General features: G+C 45.2%; 1 protein-coding gene and 1 pseudogene across 3 annotated transcripts in view; both read right to left on the reverse strand.

Moving 5' to 3' along the window:
• SNX29 (sorting nexin 29) overlaps positions 1 to 20,589 on the reverse strand; it is a 573,196-nt gene that overhangs the window by 465,098 nt on the left and 87,509 nt on the right. For all 3 annotated transcript variants that reach the window (XM_063099603.1, XM_063099601.1, XM_063099602.1), the window contains 2 exons: positions 17,453 to 17,528; positions 15,582 to 15,664 (listed from right to left, as the gene is read on the reverse strand). In XM_063099603.1, the coding sequence (XP_062955673.1) occupies positions 15,582 to 15,664; positions 17,453 to 17,528 (159 nt within the window). The remainder of the gene's footprint in view (positions 1 to 15,581; positions 15,665 to 17,452; positions 17,529 to 20,589) is intronic.
• LOC134380083 (small ribosomal subunit protein uS12-like) lies at positions 13,236 to 13,706 on the reverse strand (annotated as a pseudogene).

Genomic DNA, 20,589 nt, shown 5'->3' on the forward strand with positions numbered 1-20,589 from the left:
CACAACAGACCTCAACTAAAATGATAAAATTCCAAAAAGAGAAAAAAATCATGTACCAAGACCTCGGTACATGAGCTCACTGCAGCCTCAATCATTAACCATAGTTAAGGGAAAGCTTGTTGAGGTAAGGGATGATCAGACAAAAGCAGGAAGTCCTCCTGAAATACACACGTTTGGAAATGCCCCTGGGAATAGGCTCAGGGCAGGGTCTGCAGGTGAGGCTCAAACACATCCTTCCTGAGCCAAGTGCCCAGCTGTGAATGCCACAAGCTGCGCAGTGCCGGGCAGGTTACTTCACCTCTACGTGCTCCTACCATTTCCTCTGCAGCAAGGAGATAATGGCAAACAGTGACAAAATCTGCAAAGAGGACTGACTAACTAAGTACTAAGCAGCACTATCACTATCACTTCAAGTGCTTTATAATAGTGACAAGAGCCCCTCCAAAGTGTGTGGATGTCCTGCTGCGCTCAATGGCAGAATGCAGAGTTGCAGCTCTAGAAATCACTCTGTTCTGCTGCCTTTGCACACTGCTGGCCTCCCCTCCTGGTCCAGCATCCCCATCTCTGCCAAGGCTTCGTAACTCTCCATCCCTACACCTAACCCTCCTAACCCCTCCTCTGTAATCCTCTACGCCTCCGCCACCGTATCCTTACCACATTCATACCCCTGACTCTCAGCAGTTCCTCCCAGCAAGGAAACAAAGTCTATTTAGTGGCCGTTGGCACCCAGCCTAGAGTTCACTGCAGTTCCAGACAAGAAGCTGAAAGCTGTACTATGTGACCTAAAACTCCCAACAGGATTTCTCCCTTCAAGGGGAACTCATTCCCCTGAGTGGAATGGGTGGGGGAAGGTCACAGTGGAGGTCATTCAGTGCCCACAGGTAACAAAGAATACATCACTCCCACGTGACCCAATTGCCTTCCTCTTTCTCCCCATCCAATCAGTCTTCATATCTCTATTTTATCACCACAGCGATTTCCACTAGATGTTGAATTTTTTGTAAGCAGGGTCCACATAATAAGAGCCAACATCTACTGAGTACAGTCATAAGCACTTTCCGAACATTAACTTATTCAGTCCTCATAACAGCCTACGGTGGGCACTCTTATAATATGCATTTTAGGGATGGAAAACCAAGGCACAGAGCTTGTGAGCAACATAGCTGGACCTCCACCTCTGGCTGCTCAGCACCTAGAACAGTGCCCAGCACATGGTAGATGCTTGGTAAGTGTTTGGGGAATGAACATATGAACTACAAAGAAGTGAGCATGTCTAAATTCCATCTGGAACCTTCCAATTATTAAGGCAGTCACTCAAAGTTTAGTGGACAAAATTCAGTTCGAAGTCTGACTTTTAAGAAACATGCCCAGCATGAGGGATTTGAGTTGGCTACATCAACTAGATTCACTCCTTGTGGTTAAGGGCAGGGTCTTAAAGTGAGATCAATTTAACGGCTGCAGCCCCACCAGCTCACCCTAAAACTTGACAAACCCTCAGCCAGGCTGTTGGGCCTTGCCATCTCCCTCCAGATCATTACTACAGCATTCCTCCACTTCATTTCTCAGACTGCAGAATGTTTGGAACTGCGTTGCCAGGTGACGAGCTCGAACCTCTCACTAGTGTTGAGAATCCCTTCCAATAATAGCCAAGAGATAGAAAGGGCCACTCAACAAGGCCTATTGACAACTAAGGATGTTTTGCTTGCCCTCTCTGCTCTGACTCAAGACCAAAAGTGATGATAAATCAAAAGGAAACAATCGAGTTGATTATCTGGGCTTACCTCTCTCTACTATCCTCCCCCGCCCCCCTCAAAAAGGGAAAAGAAGGCAATGATTAGGATTCACAAGCTGAATAAATACCCATGGCTAATCAATCCTATCTCATGAAAAGCAATGACACAGGAAAAATGTTTTCTAATTACCCATGTATTCCCTTTCAAAACAGGGCTAGACACATACCCACCCTTTGGAAAGCCATCGGCAGTGCATGAGTACAGTTATGCAGATGGCAGATAGAATGCTGTGTGCATGCTTGATGCCTTTCAACTATTAAAGATCATTGCTCCCACCACCACCACCACCCAACCTCACCGCTGAAATAGGGCACCGGTGCCGGACATCAAAAATTGAGATAACAAGGATAGCAGAGAAAGGACCAGAGCGCCCCCTGGTGGCTGAAAGGCTGATCTTCCTGCAATCAGCAGGTATAAAGGCTGAGCCACTTTCTTGCAAATTCCAGCTCCCAAGTAATCATATACCCAAAGAAATTAACCCAAGAGCAGAAACTCAGTTGTTTAAAAGGAAGTGAAGGAAGATAAGGTTGATATGAATACCAATAAATATCAGAAATGAATATTCAATAAGTTCAAGGCAGGTAGCATCAATGAGCTTTGCACGTGCTAAATGTGAATGTGTTTCTGCAGCTATTAAGGCAGGATCATTTATTCTGGGACATCCTACAGCTGTTAATGCTTATGCACCTACAGCTCCACTAAATGATCTTCACTGCAGGGCTGATGGAAACAGCTCGCAAACACACATACAAGAATAAATGCTCTCTAGGATCATTTCCTTTAGGTTCATTTTTTCCTACGTGTTATTCCCTGAGCCATGCAGGAGGCAAGTGGTCAAAAAAAAAAAAAAAGCCTAAAACAAAATATGGTTCCTGGAAAATAGTCCCACTTCCTCCTCCTATCTCAGGGTTTCCCAACCTCGGCACTATTGTCACTTTGGACCAGACAATTCTCCGTTGTGGGGGGATGTCCTATGCGCTGTGAGTCGTTTAGCAGTAACACTGACCTCTACTCACTGTAAGCCAGTAGCATCCTCATCCCAGCTACGACAACCAAAAACGTCCCCAGACATGACCAAATGTCCCCTGGGAGTTGAAATCACCCTCAATTGAGAATCCCTGTCCTATCTGATCATTACTTCTGATCTTGAGGCTGCCAGCCTCACAGAAAAAGTGGATAGCTTAATCTCCTCTTAAACAGAAGGAGGATTAAGGAGTAAAAGGAACTTTAGGGACCTCAGCACTATAGGGATGGTTTCAGTAAAATAGGAAACAAGGCCTACCTATTTGCAATCCAACACCAAGGCCCAGATGTTGTTTTCAGGATGATTAACCAGCATTGTATCCTTTGAGGATGTTAATAATAATCCCACCTACCAGTTATTAAACATTTAACATGCCAGGTACTCTTCTGGATTTTTTTTTCCAGTTTTTCTTATCAAGATATAATTTATATAGAGTATCTTCTGAGTATTTTTCATATATTAATTCATTTAATCCTTACAACCCTATCAGATGGGTACTATTATTAATTCCGTTTTACAGATGAGAACACTGAGGCACAGATAGGTTAACTAACTTGTGCAAATTCCCACTGCTGACACATGAAGGGATGTGGTTAAGAACATAACCAGTCTAGCTGGTTTTAACATCAGCAAGCAGAATAGCAACAATGATAATGACACAATCGCCACTGTTACCCCAGATGCTATGTGCAATTACGACACACCTCAGTGCTCATACCTAAAGTGTTTCTTACTATTTCCTAAGGTCTGGAACCCTTTGAAGAAAGTGATAGAAGCTAAAGAACTTCTCTCCAGAAAAATCCACATAGGTGCCCATAATTTTGCGCAGAATTGCTAAGAGGCTCCTGAAGTCTCTGAAACTACCTACAGGCCTCCAGTGAAGTTCCCAGATACAATATGTCCTAGGCTCTGTGCCAGACACTGCACATACCTCCTAAGAATCCCACAGTCAGATAACATAACCTCCATTTCATGGGCTGGGAAACTGAGTTCAGAGAAGTTGAGGCATGCCCCAAAGTCGCACAGCTTTTGAACAGCAGTACTGTAGTCTGCCCGGCCCCGGTGTTCTCTCCAACCCAATAGGCTGCCTCTCAACTCAATGTATTCACAATCACTGATATCAGGGCCCTACAAAAAGAAAGGATGTATAAAGTACAGAAAGGATTTACACAGCTAATCTAGCAGCTCTGATGATTTCAGCTTGGAAGTGACAACATAATGGCTGCTGGCCACTCAGTATTAAAACCTGAAGGTGACATTTGCCTTTCACAAAGAATGTTGTTGATTCGCCTTTACATACACTGTAAGATAGCATCTTTTCAAAACACTCCACAGGGTCTGGGCACTCACACAAATGCCATTCGGCCTCTTCCAACCCACTCCTGCTTTCTACATCGGCTGACACCTGCCTAGGGTATAAAAAGTTATGGGCCAAATATCAAAGACAGTGTGTTTATCGACACTAGCTTCCCTAGCCAAAGGTCACTCAAAGTCAACCAAACTGTCACCACATTTGTAAAGAAGACAGTAAGTAAAGGGAAAATGAAGACACGTGTCTTTAACATCAAAGCAACTAACAACATCAGGCCAGACATAAGAAACTTCCAGACTTCAACAACTTGGATCTTTAATTGCTGCAAAGGAAAATGTGGGTATCATGCCTCATTTCCCAGAACCGATGGTTAGAACTTCAAGGAGTCCTTGAGTGCAGCCTCTTCTACTTCACAGCTTAGGAAACTGAGGCTTAGAGAGGTCCAGGAACCCACTACTATCAGAGCCAGGATCAAAACCAAGTTCTCCTAATTCCCAGCTAGTGCTCCTTCCTCTACAACCAGCTGCCTCCTCCCTGATACAACAGGGGAAGGGTGAAAACTCACTTACTCATTCGCTCCCTTGAGCAACTCATATTAACAGGCTTTTATCGTGTCCCAGGCTAGAGCTACCATGGTGATTAAAACAGATGCAGGCCTGCCCTTGGGGAACTCAGTTTCAATCCACTCCTACAGAACACTTTTTGCCTGCTTGTTAGAACCAATATAAACATTCCCTCCACCTTCCTTCCCTCTCTCTTTCCTTCCTTCCTTCCACAAATGTTTCTTGAGCAACCACTGCATGGTGGGATTTGGGGCCCTGGGGACAAGGCAGTGAATGAGCAGGCAAAGCATCTGTCCCCAAGGAGCTCACAAGCAGCTCACCTTCTGGGGGCCAGGTAGAGAACATACACCAAGGATCGTTGGGTCATGAGCGGCTCGGAAACTTGAAGTGAGCAGCTGTGAACAAAACCACATGGGACCATGTGGCGGGGTGCGGGAGGCAAGCCCTTTGAGACGGTGATCAGGGAAGCAAAGCCTCTTTGGGGAACCCCTCAGTCTGCTGGGGCTACTATAACAGAACACCGCAGACTGCGTGGCTTATAAACAACAGAAATTTATTCCTCACAGTTCTGGAAGCCGGGAAGTCCACAATCAACATGCTGGCAGATTTGGTGTCTGGTGAGGGCTTCCTGGTTCACAGACTCCTCACTGTGTCCTCATGTGGTGGAAGAGGCAAGCGAGCTCTCTGGGGCCTCTTTTATAAGGACACTGATCTCATTCACGAGGGCTCCATCTTCCTGACCTAATCACCTCCAAAAGGTCCCACCTCCCAATGCCGTCACACTGGGGGTTAGTATTTCAACATATGAATTCTAAGGAGACCCAAACATTGGGTCTATAGCAAGGAGGAACATTCTAACAGATCTGACTGCTTTCTTCTGAGGGCAGGGCATTCCCAAAGCTTGTGGGTTCCCAGGAACAGGGTGGAGACAGGGATGTGAATCCTGGATCCGCCCACCACATACTAGCAGTGTGACCTTCAGCACAGCCTCTCGAAGCCTCAGTTTCTTCATCTATAAAACGAGGCTAATGCTCCTGCCTCACAGGGATGCTGTGAAAATTAAGCAATAATATAGATAAAGGCGAAATGAATGAGATGTCCATATTTTTACTCTTTTCCAGGCATTCCTTGAAGCAAAATCCTGAATTGCACCAGATATGGGAATGAACTTACAGATGGATTTGATATCTGAACACAGGCAGAAGCCCTCAGCAATGGAACCTGATTGGAAATGAGACCAGGAAGGATTCTAGAAGTCAGAGTCAAAACCCTGGGACTAGAGTTTGGCACTGGAGCTTAAACCCTTGGGGAGCTACTGAAAAGGCTCAAAAATTGATCTCCGAAGAGGGTCTCCACAAGTGACTTCAGAAAGAACTGGCCTGGAGTGATACCACCACGTGACACAAATAGCATGAGAGATGACAATGAACGTATGCACTCATTCCCCTTCTCACTGTCCTCAATCTTCGTGGGCAATAGCCTGACTCTGAAGAACTAAGAGCAGTGACACTCACCACCTATGGAAGCTTCTAGATATTTGATAAGGCTCCAATCCCAAATGAGGACCGGTTCAACACTCAAGTTCAGTGCCTTCGTATGTTAGTGCACTTAATCCTGAGAGCAGCCTGAGAAGCCAGTATAAGTGTCCTCACTTTACAAATGAGGAAGCAAGGCCCAAAGAGTCTTTAAGGAAAGGAAGGAAGGAGAAACCTAGCTTGGAAGTACTGGAGCTGGGGTTTGAAGCCAGGACACTAACTCCAGGCTCCAGACTGGCCCTGGGTAATCTGTCTCTTGTAGCACTTGATGCGTTTCTGAATCATGGGTGTTAGGGCACAGCACTCAGGGCACTGACTGGGGCTGTCAAGCAGCTGGAGTGAGTATGGAGCCAAAGTCGCCCTGCGAGGCACAAGGGTGGGCCATGGGCAAGGACTGGGAAGGACTGAAGGAACACACCAGTGACTGCTTAAAGTCACAAGCAGGCTTTACAGTCTGCTCTTTGCAAAAGGAAGTGAGAAAACCCCGTCACCCCTGCTTAAAACCTCCTGCTGGCTTCTTATTCACCAGTGTATAAGCCAAGATTAGCACAATGTCTATTACATCATAAGCCCTAGGCACAAATAGTTTTTGAATGGAAGAAAGGATCTAGCAACAAGTGAAAGAAAGAAAGAAAAAAAGAAAAGAAAAAAAATGCCTTTTTTCCCTTCATCAAATTGGGCTGGCTGGTTAGCTCAGTTGGTCAGAGCATGGTGCTGATAACACCAACGTGCAGGGTTCAATCCCTGTATAGTCCAGCCACCAAAAAAAAAAGGTAAGGAAAAACACTCCCCTGAAAATTCCAAATGCCATTCCTCTTTCTACCACTTTCGTACTGTGTGATCACAATTTCCTTAAGCTCTCTGAGCCTGGCCTTCCCATATAAAAGAAGGGGGCGGGGGGCAGGGGGGTAAAGGTTAAAGTCCTTTCTAAGTCTTAAACAAATAAGAAGAGATTTCTTTTTTTTTTTTTTCTTTTTTGTCCTTTTTTGTGACTGGTAAGGGGATCACAACCCTTGGCTTGGTGTCATCCACACCGCGCTCAGCCAGTGAGCGCACTGGCCATCCCTATATAGGATCCGAACCCACGGCGGAAGTGCTGCTGCGCTCCCATCACCGCACTCTCCCAAGTGAGCCACAGGGTCGGCCCTAGGAAGAGATTTCTGACTGTCAAATAGTACAAGGCAGCATCCAGGTCCTCAAAGCACCCTGTGAACTCAGAGGGGACACAACACCTGACGACTTGGCACCTCCATCTGGTGACATGTAAACACCCACCCAACACCTCCTGGCTCTGACTCGCAAGGCCGGTCTTGGCACAGCCTTTTTGCAGGCGCTCTGTCAGCAGACAAGACGTGCTCTTGCCTCTTCCTGTCTCTAGTTTTCTGGCAGGACCAAAGAGTGACACTGCAAGATTTGCCGAGCAGCCCAAGTTGACACCCTGCAGCCCAGAACGTCCACATCAGAACTTGTTTGGATGGTGCCTGTCCTTCCCAGTCACGCAACCTGGAGAGACAAGCAAAGTCAGAACAAGACAGGGCAACATTCACAACTCCAAAGGGACCATGTCCCCCAGTAGCACTGGTACCAGACAGTAGAGCCTGGTGCCCAAAAGCTCCTCCTCCAAAAGCCCATTTCAAAGGCAGTGATGGAGCCACTAGCAGTAAGCAGGTTGCCAAGCTAGCCCATAAAGGGCAAAAATCCACTGGCTGCCAATCACGTCAACCAGAAAGAAGAAGGAAAGAGCAGAGGGAGTTGGATTTTGGAGACATAGCCCTGAAAGTCTGCTGAGTGACCTTGAGCAGTACAGTTAGCCTCTTCCTCCATGACGTTCCCGTCTGTACAGTGGGCCATGGTGCCTGCACCTTGTGGGTGGGTGTAAAGCTGGGGATGCTTCAGAGAACCATCTAGCATAACGCCTGCTGCATTATCATCTAGTGAGCACTAATCATTACGGTAATAATTACTGATCACCAAGAACCCTCTTATGTCATCCCCATGAACCACATTTATTATCAGTCTTAAGTATAGTTACCCTGCTTGTAGTGAGATCCTGCCAGTCACAGAGTTAAAAGCACTCCCAGCCAAAAGCAGGGACGTTTGCTATTCCAAAAAGATGCTCCTGCCTGGGTCTGGGTCAGCCTGCATCATGGTGGTTCACAAGGCTTCTCTCTTGCCCCCACTTCCCCTCTGTATCCACTTAGACCCCCCAGATTGGGACCCATGGGACTATTTAATCCAAAATTTTGTTGGAACTTTGTTGCCACAAACTCGGTTTAAAAGAATGCCAATAGTTAAATGAACTTGGCAAATAGAAAATAAATTTGTTTTCATTACAAAATCTCTTTTTTTTTTTTTTTCTTGGTAGCTGGCCAGTAAATGGATCTGAACCCTTAACCTCAGTGCTATCAGCACCACGCTCTAACCCACTGAGCAACCAGCCAGCTCCATCATAAAATCCTATGTTTGCAGAAAGTTGGCTTAAAACAGCAAACGGTGACAAGGTGGAGAGCTATTTTGTGCCAATTCCAAGATGGTTTGAGAGGAACTACTCAGTATTTTTAAAGGCATTACAGGTGAACAACATGGATTTCTTAATATGTTTAATTTCACTTCAAAAATACATGATTTTCTTTTGCTTCAATTCTAGCATATTAGGTAGGCAAACTACTTTTCTATTTACCCACTAAAATTAAGGTCATATTTTGTTCCCATAAAAGAGAAACAAAGATTTTTGAGTTAGGAGAAAAAAATGAAAGAGGCGCTTGAAGGATTTTAATAATATTAACCACCACTTATTATCTTTTATAGATATGAAAATGATAACCTAAGTAAGGTGAAATTCCCTAAAGCATCTATAATGAAAAACACACCACAAGTTGCAAACATCACATGTTCTAAAAAAGGAAAAAGCTGTTGAGAGGAAAGAGAACACACATGGGCTAGTTCCTGAACCATGCACCAAGGGGCAACATGAACCAGGGACAGCATGTGGATACCTGGAGCATCTTTTGGGTCAGTGAAAGGGGGTGAAATAAGAGATGGAGAGGCAGTAACTTGCAAAGAGTGATGGTATGGGTAAGAGGTCAGCTGCTCTGGTTTTCATGGTGCTAATGATCCACACAGCAAAAAGTACTGAAAATAATTAAACAGGTTTGGTATGCTCATCCTGAAAACCTAGTGTCCTCACACAAGAATTCCTTGCTTTATTAATAATAATAAGTTTAAAACGCTCAGACCTGGATGCCCACATATTATTAGTCCAATGCTGCTTGCTCTGGCTGGATGACAGGGGAATGTGTCTCCTTCAGTAATTTAGGATTGTTGAGATTGTAGGCTTTGGAGTCAGAAAACCTGGGTTCATCAGCAGATTCGCCACTTACTACACCTAGGAACTATGCTGGCACAGAGCAGGTGCTCATTTAGTATTTGTTGAATGTTATACTAGCTGTGAGGCCTTGGATAAGTTACTTAACCTCACTAAGCCTCAGTTTTCTTGTACAAAAAAAGAATAATACTACCTACACCTCAGAAGGTTGCTGGAGAATTAAATGAGAAAATGTTAAATTTAAATGCTTAGACGCAATACTCGATGCACAGTAAGCTCTGCCAAAGTATATTACTTTTACTAGGTTATATTTTTACACAGTGTTATTGTCAGACCTGGGGTACTAAACAGAAATCGACACATCTGAGTAAAGAAGTGTTGGGGTAGAATATGGGGATCTCCAAAAATAAATTAAAATTAAAAACCACCCTCTCATATCTGCTAGTTCTAAACCAGTCACATCCCAGAAGTTTTGTGTGAAGGTTTGCCAGGAACTGGTGGTCAGAGCTGGCAGAGGAAGAGCCAGAAAAGGGAGCCACCGGCCACGTGGGTAACTGCAGACAAGGGGAGTGAGCCTAGAGGGGACAGAGGACTCTCAGCCGCCCTCCAGATTGTTGATGGCAGAGCAGATGGGGACATGCAGCAGAAGATTGTTTCAGCCAGCTCTCAAAACCAAGACAACGAAAGGCCAAACGAGAAAGTCCAAGTGAGGTCCCCGCAAGGAAGCACGACCAGCAGCCCTCGGTTCACCCTCTCCTCCAACCCATGCAGCTCCATGAGCAGCAGGAAGTGGCTATTTTAAGTCCCGTCCCTCCTAATCTCATTTTCCTTTCTAAATCAGGCACAACACCTTATGGGAGGACAAGAGGGGCCCTGAAACTAAAGGATACCCACAAACAACTCATGTGGGAGATACAAATACTAAGCAAATTCATGCAGAGCAGCAGCCGCCCAAGGCCGTGCACAGCCACCCAACCACAAAGCACCACTTTCCAGTTCTCAAAGTAGCGAAAACACATTAACATGTTAGCATCTAACGGTGGTGAAGTGTGAAGAAACTGGCAGCTCTCACACTACCGGCGACACACTCACCAGGAGCATAAAATGGCTATAACTGCAAGCCCATAAATATGGGCAAAACTTTTGGCTCACTAATCCCGCCACCAGCAATTTATCCCAAAGGAGCACTTAAGCAGAAAAACTATATATATACTGGCCAATACTATTACATGTAGCATTTTCATTTTTTCCTTACAATAAATGAAGAAACTCACTTTAAAAAAAAAAACAACACTGGCTGATAACCCCCAAAACTAATCTAGTAAACTGTAGTAAGTCAAGTGACGGGATATTGCGCAGCAATTCAACAGGACAACGAGGGAGATAAAGAGAAGAATGACTATGATATAATGTTCAGAAGCAGAATACAAAATAAGCACATTAATAACCGCTGACACTTACTAACTCTTAATGCTGATCCAAATACTTTTCTAAACACATCACAGTTAATCTTCACAACAACCATATAAGATGAGTATTGATCCCATCCTTATGTTTAGATAAGGAAACAGGCACTGAGGGATTTAAGACAGCCAGTAGAACTTGAACCCTGGCAGTCAGACTTCGGCGTGTGCCCTGCAGGCTGTGACAACATATTGTCAACAACAGCAGCAGGCAATGCTGCATTCCAAGCAGAGACAGCTCCATACACTTGAAAACAAGAATCATACACCTATCTGCAGAAATGCAAAGTATCTCTGAGGCAGAATTACAGGCATTTTGGTTTGCTCAAAACTGTCTTTACTGCTTTGCTAAATAATTAATTTTTTCATAATAGGCTTTTGTGTTTTCTTAAGTACCAAAGGGCCTTGTAGAAACAGAGTGCAATAATGCAGGTCTGGTCACACAAGAATATACCCTCGAAATACCTCAGGACGAAAAACCCTTTACAATTTCAGAGACACCCTAGAGGAAAAGGTTGCTCGGCAGAGGACTTGTCAATTATGCTCAAGCTCTGAGGAATGAATAACCTAGCTCGTGCTCAATTACAGCACCAAGGCAGCCACCTGACCCAATTACTAAATGAGGCCAGGGAAGCCACTTGGTGGGATGCGAGGGAAACGTTTGCTGCTCGGGGAGCACAGAGTTGATGAGCTCCTTGGCTAGGCTCTACTGGGGTTTGCAGGAGTCAAAGCATTTGCTCTAGAGTAGATTCCTACATGCTTCACATGCTGGGATGGGCTTCTTAATCTGAACTTGAACCATTCTTATGATATATGCTCTTGGGATACCCCATATTATGGAATGAATTGCGTCCCTTCCCCCAATATCTATATGTTAAAGCCCTACCCCCAATGCAAGTGTATTTAGAGACAGGGCCTTTAAGGTGTTAATTAAGGTTAAGTGAAGTCATAAGTGTGGAGCCCTGATCCCATAGGACTAGTGTCCTTATCAGAAGAGTGAGAGGAACACCAGGGATGCACATGCACAGAGGAAAGGCCATGTGAGGACACAGAGAGATGGCGGCCGTCTGCAAGCCAAGGAAAGAGGCCTCACCCGGAACCAAAACTGTCAGCACCTCGATCTTAGATTTCCAGCCTCCAGAACTGTGAGAAAATAAATTCGTGTTGTTGAAGCCACCCAGTCTGTGGTCCTTTGTTACCGCAGCCCAAGCAGACTAACGTAGCCCGGGCACCCAGAACCACTCTACTTATTTCTCTCAAGATGACACAAGAAGTGAGAGAGGGCTGTGGGGACACAAGTCAAAGCCACTCTCCACTCAAAGTCTCTAAGAGTCCTGACCCTCATCTGTGCTGGCACACACATGGAGTAGACAACAGTGCTGTCCCCTGAAAACTTCCTAAATGTACAGCCACCATGGAAAGCAGCACCCCATGCAGTCACCCCTAATCATCCACACACTACCAAATACTGAGGGCAAAATGGACACACAGTGACACTTTTCTTCAGAGATTCAAGTTGTCAACTCTGGATAAGTATCTACTTGCCAAAGATACCAAATAATGAAACAACTTAATTTCTAGAAAACTGTATGAGTAAAATCAAGGAAAGTCATCTAAATCCCTGCCATCAGCATAACTGAGTGGCTTCAGGGGAATGTTGTTGGTGAAAATGCACAGGCAGAACCAGCGACTTCCCCAAAGACAGAAAGCAGTTGAAGGAGACCTGAGACTACGCTGTATGTTGACCCCAAAGAGCCACCGACAAAGCAAATCATGTGTACTCGACAGGCCAGGACCTTGTCCCAGGGAGCAGGAAACAGACGCCTGCAGCCCTACATACATACCTAGACAAAGTGTTTACAAAGCCTAGGGGCCACCATCCTTTAAAAAAACACTCATATGGGAAGAAATGGTGTCCCTTAGAGGAGCTACACCTTAGAGGCGGAATAAAGTCTCATCCACCTACACCCAGGTGTCACCCACACAGAGGCAGAATCATAGATGCTGGAAAGGCAACACATTAAATAATCACAAATCTTAGGAGCAGTCTCTTCTTCCCTTCTCCAATCCTGTTCACTCCTTCCAGGAAAGATATCTGAGTTTATCACTAGAAGACCTTCACCACATTTCTAACGCTCACTTGCTGGCCCATCTCTTTTATTGGGGGGGTGAGGGGGTGGATATGAAACTGTATTACTACTGTGTTTTCACCACCAGAATTCATGATATTGGTCTTTCCTCCTTGGGTTTTATAGGGCCAAAAGAGAGACATTGGCTACTTTGATAACTTTAAAACAGATTCCACAAATGTCACCATCAGCACGACCTTTATATCCAAATCCAGCAGCAGAACTCCATTGCTGTCCTCAAGCAATAAAGTTCAAACCACCGTCACTGCGTGATTTTCCTGCTATCCTTGATCAGCTGGACCCTGACACACGTCCTGATGGCACAATGTGGCAGGTTAGCTTCAACCCCTACTTTTTCCAGCACAATTCCCTTCGTGTGGGAAGCACCTCCAAAGGCACTGGCCTTCAGAGCCATCCCCAAGTGGGCGTCCTTCTGCTGACTATCATGCCACTTCTGGTCCCGTCTGTGGCTGCTGCACTTCCTGGCAAAGTGAAGACCAAGACACTTGCCCACCCTGCGGGTGCCACAGACCTGAGCAAGAAAGAGAAGCAGAACTTCCATCTCCCTCTTTAACAACGAGAGTGGCTCTCAGCCAGAAGCTGAAACAGGCGACAATAGCCTGGCAGACTAATGACACCATTTCCTTTTCACTGTCTTTATTTTTACCGTTACCTGCTATTTAAGTCAAGTGGTTATAGTGGTTCTTCATTTACATAAGCGATACAAGGCTTCCTTTTTAAGTAAAGGCATTCAGGTTTTTTTTAAGTGCACCATTAAAAATAAAAGAAACAACTATTGGGTAAGGAATGGTACAGTGGTAAACAAATGACTGAAATTTGAAAAATAGCAACCTACGTATTCTCCTACATCCGTGTGTCCCACACACTGGTGATCTATAAATATCTGCTCAGCTGAGTTCAAGGCTGAGAAGTGCTATAATAAGCCATACATTACATTACACAAAGCGAGACCGTCATTCTCCCAGCTTCACAGTGCCCACTTGTGTCCTGTGTCACCTTTGAATCACAGAATGCCACCTGCCTCCCAAACCCCATTTTTCCTTCCTTAGCAATGAAAACTCTTGTTTTTTCTTTTTTTATTATTGGGCACATCACCTCCTTTGCAGCCAGGGGAGGCCATGGAACTAGCGTTGTCCAAAGACACAAGAGTGGGATACTGTGGGCACCTTCTAGGAAGGGTCCTTACAGCTGGAGGCCTTCACCTTTTTCATAACACGGGTCCATTCTGCAGTCAGGGGGAGCCATGGGCTCTTTTTCAGAAAATACACAAAGCACACAAAAGTACAAAGAAAACTAATTATATTGAGATAGAATGATCCAAATGTGAAAAATAAAAGTGACATAGTAATATAGAGGTTTCTTTATTGTCACATTACATAACTACTGTGTTTTCAAGCAGAAATGACATTCTGATTTTTTTTTTTCATGTTAGTCATTACAGGTGCCTCTGATTTTTATCCGTGACAAAGTCACCTATTTTATTAACACTACTATGTTTTCTACAGTTTGCTGCTACTTGCATAACTGAAGGAAATGCTAAATTTCAGTCAGAGGTTAATGAAAAAAGTTGTAATTTTTACCCTAGCCAAGTTCAGACCCCAAAATCCTATCTCTGGAAATGGAGGAAGACTCTCCTTTGCCCTCTCCTCTTTTCTGCTACCTGGGATGAGAATGGGATGGCTGGAGCCGAAACAGCTATATTGGTCTACAAGGCAAGATAGAAGGAGCCCTGGTCTCTGATGACCACGGAGCTACATTACAACCCCAATGTACCTACCTCTACACAGAGAGATGCATTCCTATATCACTAAACCACAGTTGGTGTATTTCTTGTTATAAAAAGCCATTCAAACCTAATCTTAATTGCTATTATCTCTAATACTTTTTCTGGGTAGAGAAAGTTGGAAACAGTTTGAACCTGATCCCTAGCAATATTTATTCCTTTTGGAAAGACACATTCTTTCTTACTTACAAAAACCATTCCTTCAAAGTTACAAAGGAAACCCAACAAGAATGCAAGGGCTCTTCACAAGTTCATGGGAAGATTTATATTATCTTTTAATTCTATTTTTCCATGAACTTTTTGTGGTACCCTCTTAGCTCCTCTGTAGCTGACTGCCTTACAAGAGACAAACCCCGAAACCTTGAACCACAGCAGTCTCCCTTCTCTCCCAATGCCACACCACCTCTGAAGCACGTCCTTTAGAGAGCACACATGCCCAAGCACCACGCATTAACCACGGTTCTGGAAACCTACAACCACACCATGCTTCGAGTCTACAAACAGGTACACACACACTTTATCCCGCATTTACCAAAGTCCACAGTCACATAAGCGCAGCACAGAGGCACTGCTGAGATATAAAGGCCCACAAGCCAACCCAGCATTGGTGGAGGCAGCTCAGAAGGTACTTACTGATTGTCATCGACTCTGGCACCGAGGCGGAAGGTAACAGGCTGCTCAGAGGACTACCCTGACCCGGAGAACTGGCTTCCACACTGGGAAAAGCAGGCAGAAGGAAGTTACACTCAGCTACTTAAAATGCACAACCTCACTGTTCAAAAAACTAGTAGTTGATAGGTTTATTCAGGTACATCTACTAGAAGGGACAGAAGGCAGCCATCTGAAATTAGTCCTCATTATCTGCAGATGCCATATTTGCAAATTCGTCTACTCATGAAAGTTTATTTGTAACCCCAAAAAGGCACTATTGCAGTCATTCATGAACATGTATGTGCAAAGCAGCCAAAAAATGCGAGTCACCCAACATGCATGTTCTCAGTGATGTTCTGCTGAAACAATGAAGGTTTCAGCTCTTAGAATGTAAACAAGTGTCCTTTTCATGGTCTACTGAGTGCCACATTTTTCACAACCTTATGTCTTTGATGGTGGCTTTGCTGTTTAAAATGGTTCCCAACTGGCAGGTTAGCTCAGTTGGTTAGAGCGTGGTGTTATGACACCAAGGTCAAGGGTTCAGATCCCTGTACTGGCCAGCTGCCAAGAAAAAAAAAATTAAAATGGTTCCTAAGTGTAGTGCTAAAGTGCTGACTAGTGTTCCTAGCACAAGAAGGCTGTGGTGTGCCTTTTGGAGAAAACGTGAGTTAGATAAGCATTTTTCAGGTATGAGTCATAGTGCTGCTGGCCATGAGTTCAATGTTAATGAACCAACAATATATTAAGTAAGGTGTGTTTAAACAGGAACATACATAAAACCAGGATATGTATTGATCTGTTGATAAAAATGAAAGCTCAAAGGAACCTAACCCTGTACTTTCCCTAGGAGCAATGGTTCAGAGTTCACAGCAACTTTAAACCTACTGTGAATGATATGTGATGATAGATTTACAAAGAATTTGCAACATGAAAAAATACATCTTTCATGAAATAAGCAGGGTCATCATATGGTTAAACACACACACCTCTCCCAACTAAGAGGAAAAGCAATAAAACATCAACAGTCTAATAGAGCTGGGGGTTAAGAGTGATATTTTTTTCGTTCACTGTTGCATTTTCCAAACTTTCTAAAATAAACAGCTAGAAGCCCTGGAAGGGTCTGGTGTCACCAGTCCTTTCTGACATTGCACTAACTCTTGTAAGCCTCCTACAAATAGTGTTGTTTTCAGAGAGCAGATCCTTGTCTATTCCAGGTGAGATCAGGACACCAAGCATGGTTTGGGGTAGTCAGGAATTCCCACACTGGAGCTAAGGTTGAAAATACAGATGTCAAAGGGAGACCTGGGTGTCCATCTTAGCTCTGCCACCAAACATCCAGTGACTTTGGGCAATTCAGGTTCCCTCTAAGATACTTTTATTATTTCCCTTGGAGTCACTGGGAAAAAAAAAGAAAAGGAAAAACTACATAGTGCTTATTACATGCCAGACAGTGTACTAAGCACATCACAAATATTATATAATATCTAAGCAACTTAAATATTATAATAATGTTAGAATTCTTAAATATTATCAAAAATTAACAGATATTTAAATAATGAAAATAATAATACAGGAGGTACTCATATATGGCCCAAAAGGCGTAAAAAATAATGGTGGTATGCAAATGAAGTTTGACAAACACTCTGTTATACAGTCTCTCTGAGGGAAAAACCATCTAAGACCCTTGGCGACTTCACATTCTGTGATATAAAGATTAAACCAAACATAAATGTGAAGTAAGGCCTTGCTCTTTAATCCTCAAAGGTACCCTCCTATCTTTAAAAAGAAATAAAATGTAGAGTTGTGAACAGGATATCTCAATCCCAAAGGCAACCTGGTTTCTTAACATTAACCTGTACCGAAGTCCAGGCTCTGGGAGAACATGGTCCTCTGGTCCTGTCCCGTTCTCCAGGCTTCCGAGAGGGGCATCTGTGCAGAGAGAGCAATCACAGAGAGAAGGTCAGATCTTTATTTTCATTCCATTTTCTCCATGAGACAAGGACACAATGCAGGCACTGGCTCATCTGCTAAATATACTGACTTAGAAATTTTTTCCCACCTGCACGCTGGATTTCAATCTGCTACCCATTTGATTTTTTTTCAGACATCCTCTCAGATTTGATATCAGTCACTGATAGAAGGCTCTATACTCCCACTTAATCTGCGACCTTTTGACTTTGAGCTACCTGGAATTATGCATGAAGTCCATATTCAGTGCCAACCTCAGAGTTGTTATCAGGAATAATAAAACAGCTTTCTGTTAGAGATAACTGCTCCTGCCTGTAGTGCCTGGAAATGGACACTAGAGGGCAGCACGGTCTAATCTCCTTCCAGGAAAGCATGCAAATCCACAAGCCTTGGGCTACACGGTGGCATTAAGACCAGTATCACCCAAGAGAACACTTGCTCATTCGAGAAATTCCTGATTTGTTGATGCAACTACGGAACCAGCCTTGTTTCAGGGACAGGGGATGCGGAGATGTTTCCCTGAGCCATCCTCTGCCCCAGTCCTTCTGCTTATGCCTGATTTAGTCATGTCAAGACCCCCCAGCTCTTAAGGGGCTGAACCTAAGGGAACCTTAAGAAAAGGGGGAAAAAAATGTTTTATAGCCTTTTCTTCTACTTTGCTGTCCGCATCAAGCTTCTACTCACTCCTAACTCCTTCAAGAAGTTCTAACGGGAAATAAACAGTGTCTGCTTCTCCGTATCCCCTTCCTTGCCACTGGTATTGTAGTTAGTTTAAGGGTGTGGGCTCTGCCAACTGCCTGGGTTCGAGCCCCTGCTTCTCCACTTTAATTCAGCAAGTTGCCTAGCCTCTTTGTGCCACAGTGTTGTCATCTATGAAATGGGATGGCAGTAGCGTCTACCCTACATTTTAGTAACGCCTACCACATAATGAAACTTTACATTTTAACACATCTGAAACTCCATGAGAAGGCTCAGTGAGTGGTGGACATAACTGATCCCGGCTGTCTCAGGGTCTCATACTGCTCAGCTGGAACTGCTCTCAGAGGACCGGAGAAGCCCTTCCCTGGGTCCTCACCACCATCACCCCTCCTGCACTGAGCTCTCCTCTCTTGGCCGTCATACTATTGTTCCGTGGCCTTCCTTCCCCTCTATCTTTTTCTCTGATTCCTGAGTGAGGGTGTCTCTGAATCATGACTCTGAAGCCCTCTGCCCCCTTGGCAAAATCAGCAAGGTCTTGGCTGCAGCTCTCACCTCTGTGAGGATAACAGCTCTCAAGCCTCACCTCTGGCTTTGATCTTGGTCTTGAATCCCAGTCCCACATTTCTAACTGCCTGCCAGAAAGTTCTGCTGGGATACCCCGCTGGGCCTTCCTCCTGATCCCGACCTTCTAGTCCCACTGCCCACTCGGCTGGAAGCTAGAAGAGCCAGCTGGTATCTAAGACCAAATCATCTCCCGCTCTGCTCACAAGCCCTTTCTATGGCACGTAGTTCAAAGGCTCAATACTTCTAAGGGGCCTTCACAGCAGGTCCCCTCAGTTCTGTGTCATCCTTACTAATCTCACACATGGCTGTCAGATTCTGCTCCCTGAAGCAAAGACAGGGACTCCAACACACACAGGGCAAACCCATGGCCAACAGCACCCACCCAGCATTCCAGACACAATGCCAACGCCCCCCACTTACTTCCCACCAGCCCCTTCATGACACACGACCACACCCAGTTCACACCTGTGGCGCACCGGACGCACAGTGGCACACAAAGCAGAAACTGTCCTTCTCATCCTCACGGCCCTTTTGAGACAGGCATTACCACTCTCTTAATTATACAGATGAGGAAAAAGGCCCTAAGACCACAGAGCCAACAAGTGCGCAGATCTGAACCCAGGTCTGCCCTGTGGCAGTGCTGAGCCCGTGCCCACTTTAGCATGCAGGCTCTCACACAGCCGGTCTGAAATGCCTGCTTTTGCCGCCGTACCTCCTGGTGCTACTGCCTCTACGCCTCTGTCCACACGGTGTCCACCACCCGGGTATCACTTTCCATGCCATGCATCCACTCGCTCCAGCACACATGTGCCTCCGGCCACTGTGTCCATCACTCACACGTTCAGCCAAGGGTTGCTGGGTCCAGCATGGGCCCAGAACTGGCCAGAGTCAGTGTCACACTGGAAGCCAGCCAGACACAGGCCTGCCCTCATGGACCTCACAGGCCGCAGGGACAGGCATTGTCAAGTCATCACACAAATACATCATTACAAATGGAGGTCAGAGCAACAAAGACACAGAAGGTTCATGACAGTGTGAACCACAAGGCCTGACCTGTCTGAGGAAGGGTTGGAGGAGCCTTCTCGAAGACAGTGACACTTGAGGTGAGACCTGAAGGTTGCAGCCAGGGGTGCAGGAGGCAGGAGGAGCGTGCGGGGACAAAGGGCAGGGCTCCGCTGAAGGAACAAAGCAGGCTGGTGTGGCTGGGAGCACCGAGCAAAGGGAAAATGGGAGATGAGGATGTCGGGGTGAGGGAGGCCCTGGACAGCCACAGTGAAGATCTGGATTTTACCTTCAGCGTGGTGAAAGGGTTTGGAGCAGAGAAATGGTGCGATCTGATTTATGTTCCAAACTAATCACTCTGGCTGGTTAACGAAGAATGGATGGAGTGGGGGACAGGGTAGAAGCTGACAGTGCTGTTAAGCTATTTTGCAATGGCCAAGGCAAGAGATATTGATGAATTAGAATAGGGTGGTGAAAGCAATCAGCATATGCTTGGCTCATTCATTCCTTTCTCCTTTATATCAGTTATTAAAATCATGTCCCCTGTCCTGTCCCTGCATGCAAAACTCACAGTGTCCACCACCTGGGTATCATTTCCTTTGGATCCCCAGAGCCTAGCACGAGGACTGGCAAAGAATGGGAACGCTGGGTGAGTCTGCCAAGTGTGGGACCTCAGGAAGTTTGCCAGGGGGGTACCTTTTCGCAAGGATCCTAGAGGCCGGCCGGGAGCTACTTTCCCAGGGGGATTATCTGGCTA

The sequence above is a fragment of the Cynocephalus volans genome, chromosome 6 (genome assembly GCF_027409185.1).
Source record: "Cynocephalus volans isolate mCynVol1 chromosome 6, mCynVol1.pri, whole genome shotgun sequence".
In the NCBI taxonomy this organism is placed as follows: Eukaryota; Metazoa; Chordata; class Mammalia; order Dermoptera; family Cynocephalidae; genus Cynocephalus; species Cynocephalus volans.